The 4,718-nt window shown below is 46.7% G+C and overlaps 1 protein-coding gene across 1 annotated transcript; it reads right to left on the minus strand.

Moving 5' to 3' along the window:
- Positions 1-2,381: 2,381 nt before the first annotated feature.
- Positions 2,382-3,315, minus strand: LOC135090440 (uncharacterized). The gene is made up of 2 exons (XM_063987190.1): positions 3,167-3,315; positions 2,382-2,996 (listed from the first exon to the last, which is right to left on the minus strand). Exons 1-2 carry the CDS (start codon positions 3,204-3,206, stop codon positions 2,491-2,493), a joined length of 546 nt encoding a protein of 181 aa, XP_063843260.1. The 5' UTR covers positions 3,207-3,315; the 3' UTR covers positions 2,382-2,490.
- Between the last annotated feature and the right edge of the window lie 1,403 nt (positions 3,316-4,718).

Raw genomic sequence — 4,718 nt, forward strand, 5'->3', positions numbered from 1 at the left:
CAGGTGCCGTGAGTTTATTTGTGGGCGCTGTTCACAGGCGCAGTTAGATTCCTCAGACACAGTCACAGCAAATGTACAACAACAGAGGCCTGCCAACAACCAATTAAGTGAATACGAAATCCTACACAAAATTAGCGGACACATCACAAGTTATAATATAAACATGGTCTGGAAATGTTATACTAATCCAACTCCATAGAAAATCATGTTTCTATCAAATATCACCAACAAGGTACATTCACAATCACCCAAATACTTTTAACTGTAATCACATACACTTACATGTTCATCAAAGTTAATACTAAATAAATATATCATAACCACAATATATCATAATCACAATACCATCATAATACAAAGTGCTTACCCAAACTCCAGGTGGTGCTGTAGCGGGACACAAGTCACCGCTCCTAGCACTCCGTTTTCTGTTAATTTATCACCCTTCCGTTTTCACTCTCTCTACTGCACACGCTCTTGTCTTTTATCTCTTTTTCATCACTTTATACATTTCTCTTACTTGTCACATTCTGTGCACGCTCTTTTACATATGTATTACACATCTTCTCAATACATCTTACTACTCCTTTCTTCATACAGACATACACACACACATACACTCTCTTTTTCCATAATTTTGTATGTGTCGTTTGTCATGTTCAGTAATTTGTATATATATTGTTCATATTTTTGTTGAATAAACAGAGAATACCCAGGCTAAATTTCCTTTGCCAGAGCTACACAGTTATGACACTGGAGAGGTTACCCTTCAAGGACTAAACACTGCTATGACCAAGTCGTAGTTGGGAGCCTAAACTTCTCGCTTGAGCAACTTACGGGCGGCCAAGTAGCACCTCACCTTCGCTACAGTGCTTAAATCACAATAAAGGAAAACCATTGCAGGCGTGAGTGTGTGGTGTTTTAGGTAGGCGTCCAGTCTTCCGAATGACTGAGACCGTGGCAGTAACCAAAGAGATGTAAACCGCATTACTGGAACCTACCTCGAACTTCTAATGGTGTATCTATGTACTCCTACAATACTCCCCCCTCAAGAACGGAGTTCACCTAAGTAGTTGGGAAATTGCCATGGGGGTCGCCCCCCTAAAAAGGCTTGCCACTGAGGTCCCCATTGCATGGGGACCTCAGTGGCAAGCCTTTTTAGGGGGGCTCGACCCCCATGGCAATTACCCGGAGTGGCAATCCATTTCAGGATGGAGACCCTGACTGTAAATAGAGTGTTGGGGGATGGGAGAGGGAGGGAGGGGGGGGGGAGGGGGGGGATCCCACCCCCACCCCAGGAGCGACTCTGATGGCATGCCATATTGTGAGTGTGGGGCTGATCAAGTTGCAATGGGGAAACCTGACAGCAATTTTCCGTAGACTTCAGTGGCAGTCCATGTCAGGATGGAGACCCAGGCTTGGGAAAGGGAGGATGGCGATTCACGACGGCAACACCAAGGGGTGGGGGGGGGAGGGAGGGGGGAGGGACGGTGACGGCGACACTGACGGAGAGGTGGGGGGCGTGCGTCCTTATCCTTCGGCGACGATGGAATGACTAAATGAATCAATGATGGTGGGTGGAAAATAATTGAGTGAAAGGAGGGGGGAGGGTGTGGACTGGCGGCCAGACGTGGAAGTCGCCACACACACGCGTGGCTAGGGGACTGTGACGGCAATGCCGTGTAGGTCGCCCTTTCACGTCCCCCCCCACCCCCAACCCACCCACCCAGGGGCGACTCTGACGGCAAGCCATATTGCGATGGTGATCCTGATAGCAATTTTCCATAGATCCATGCTTGGGAAGGGGGGGGTGATTCACGACGGCAAACACCAAGGGGGGGGAGGGAGGGGGGAGGGACGGTGACGGCGACACTGACGGAGAGGTGAGGGGGCGTGCGTCCTTATGCTTCGGCGACGATGGAATGACTAATGAATCAATGATGGTGGGCGGAAAATAATTGAGTGAAAAGGGGGTGGAGGGGGGGAGGAGAGGTGATGGGGGGGGGGGGGGACTGGCGGCCAGACGTGGCAGCCGCCCGCCACACACGCGTGATTAGGGGGACTCTGACGGCGCTTGCCATAGAAGTCGCCCTTTCCCTTTCATTCACGGAATCCTGGAGGGTGGGATGACCGAGTGTTGCCATCACGCGTTCCCTCCGACATCTCAATACATCCCCTATGGTCAAGGTCGTCGCGACTGCCGCACGAGATCCCGTTACCTGTCCATCCTTTTTACCTGGAGAAAGCGTCTGTGACGGCCAGGGCGGAGCGGCGGCCTCTTCCACTTTCACCGACCACCAGCGGCATGGCTGACGTAATACTTATGTCGGATGGCGGTCTTATTACTATCATTATTATTATTATTATTATTAATATTATTATTATTATTATTATTATTATTATTAGAAAGGTTATGCAGAGTCGATGGAACATTTTATTTTTATTAGGACAAATACAGCTCATTGCTTATTAGGGCAAATACATCTCTTTCATTCAAAACATTTGCGAATTGAAGGCGAAGAGATCATCGTCATCGCTGTCAATGACGGGCGTAGTTTTAATAACTCTAGGAACCAGCTTCTTACGAGGGGCGGCTGGAGCAACGGGGAGTTTTGGTGTGCTGTCGTCCTCTGGCGTGTTAGGGGGAATATTTTTTTTTTTTCTGTTTTCCTGCGACTTCTTCTTCACCTCCTGACCCTCTTTGCCGCCTACTGTCGACTCATCTGACCGTTGCGGCTGTGCTTCGGTCGGAGGTGGCATCAGCGACTCCTGAGGTGGCGGAATCGACTGCGATGTCGGCTGCTGCTGTTGCGACTCCTGTCCTGATGGAGCGTCAGGAGGTGGGCTGGCCGGCAGTGGCGACATGTCGTCATCACTAAAGATCAATTTCTTCTTTGCAGGTTCTGACATTTTCTCCACATTGACATCCTCATGGTCAGCACGGCTTCGCTTACCCCCAGCATCGCCCAGATAGATATCAAAGCGGAAAGAGATGCGTTCTGTAACAGACAAAAAAAAAAAAAAAAAAAAAAAAAAAAAACGATGAGAACAATGGAAAAGTTTTTATTTCCCCTCCCACTCTCCCTCTTCTTATTCATTGGCAAAGAACGTTAATGTAATTTACAATGGTGAAGATGTCAGATGCCGTGCAAGGTAATGGCGTACTCACCCGCAGTTCTCAAGATGAAATGTTTGTTAGCTTGCTCCATTCTTGGAGATGAGGCTTCGACGTCCGACTGGGTTGAGAGGTGATGGCGAAGTGACGCTTATCCGTCAGCAATTACCCCATATTGACCCCCTTTCCCACCCCCACCCCACCCCCCAATCTACCTTATTACCACTTTACAGATGTTACGACATCTCGCCCGGCTGCCGGCTGGGCAAAACGTAGGCATGCAATGCGGCATATTACGAAATATTACGTATGCCATACGAGTAATTTTTTTGTCATTATATAGATATTGATGCTTTTTGAAGGTGGCGTGAATAATGCACATTGCACGTTTTAATGTATGCCAACTCAGTAGAAGGCAAAAGAACATGCAATAAATGCCACACACGAGGGAATTCAACCCCTGAAGTCGATAATTTAATGTGCTAATTTTCATATGTGGACAAGTTTGCATAAAATGATGTAAGACAGCGGAATTGTATTTGGGATGCAAGTTATAGCTATCGTAATAGCCTATGGTCTGACTTTGAAAGTTAAGATAAACAGTAATCCAGTGGCCCATGGTCTTTGAGTCACTCAATGTATTTAGAATGAAAACGCATGGCTTCACCTGTTTTCTGGCAAGATTTATCAGATCTGTCACATGGCGATGATCGTGACAGCCTAAAAAATAAACTCGATCGCCCAAGATGCCTGCTAGACCGGCCTGTATTTCACGTGCATTCATGACGGCTTATGCGCGGACAATGCAGCGAACGTGACGATAATGATCAATTTCTATGACGCCAGTAGTGTCGGCGAAAAACATTATGACGCGGTTGTGATTACGTCCCTTGGCAAACGACAGATTAATTCTTAGATTTCCTGATTTATCCAGAGGGATGGCATTGTGCACGTCCTCCGTCACAAAGTTAAAGAAACATACTGTCCGACCTTTATTGAATGCATCAAATGTTAGGGAATTACGCGTGTCCAATCCTAGTGACTCAAGGGTCGTGTAAAACAATTTTGACGCGTGATGCGGGAAAGAGCTGCGAACGTTATAAATGGTCGCCCCGTTCACGGTGATATGTACATGTGACAGATCGGCGTGTTGAAAATATAAACCATTATTATCAATTACGCCTTGTAAGCTGTCCATATCAACTATTGCCATGGTCAAATTTTGAGGTATGATTTGCGCGAAAGGTAATTCGGCAATCAAAGACGTTTGATTGGCGGCTAACACATACGTTTTATTGAGCGTTCTATTAAAAGTGTATTGCATTGGATTTCGAGTCAAGGAGTTATTTAACGATTCTAAGGCGGGCGGATGTGGCGTGACGCGGTCAACCCATAACTTAGCCATCTCGAGCTTAAATTTGAAACTGCTGGCATCTTGGTGTGAATTAAGAATCCATGTTTTGTTAGCCAATTCTAATCGAATTCTCACATCAACAGAGTCAAGCAGATAAGCGTCCAGACTTGATATATCCGAAAACAAAGGCGCAGTCATCGAAATGCCGTGCGTTTTACAATCTTTCATCATTTGTTTCTCGTCTTTATTCCC

Source organism: Scylla paramamosain, chromosome 35 (assembly GCF_035594125.1).
Source record: "Scylla paramamosain isolate STU-SP2022 chromosome 35, ASM3559412v1, whole genome shotgun sequence".
Classification (NCBI taxonomy): domain Eukaryota; kingdom Metazoa; phylum Arthropoda; class Malacostraca; order Decapoda; family Portunidae; genus Scylla; species Scylla paramamosain.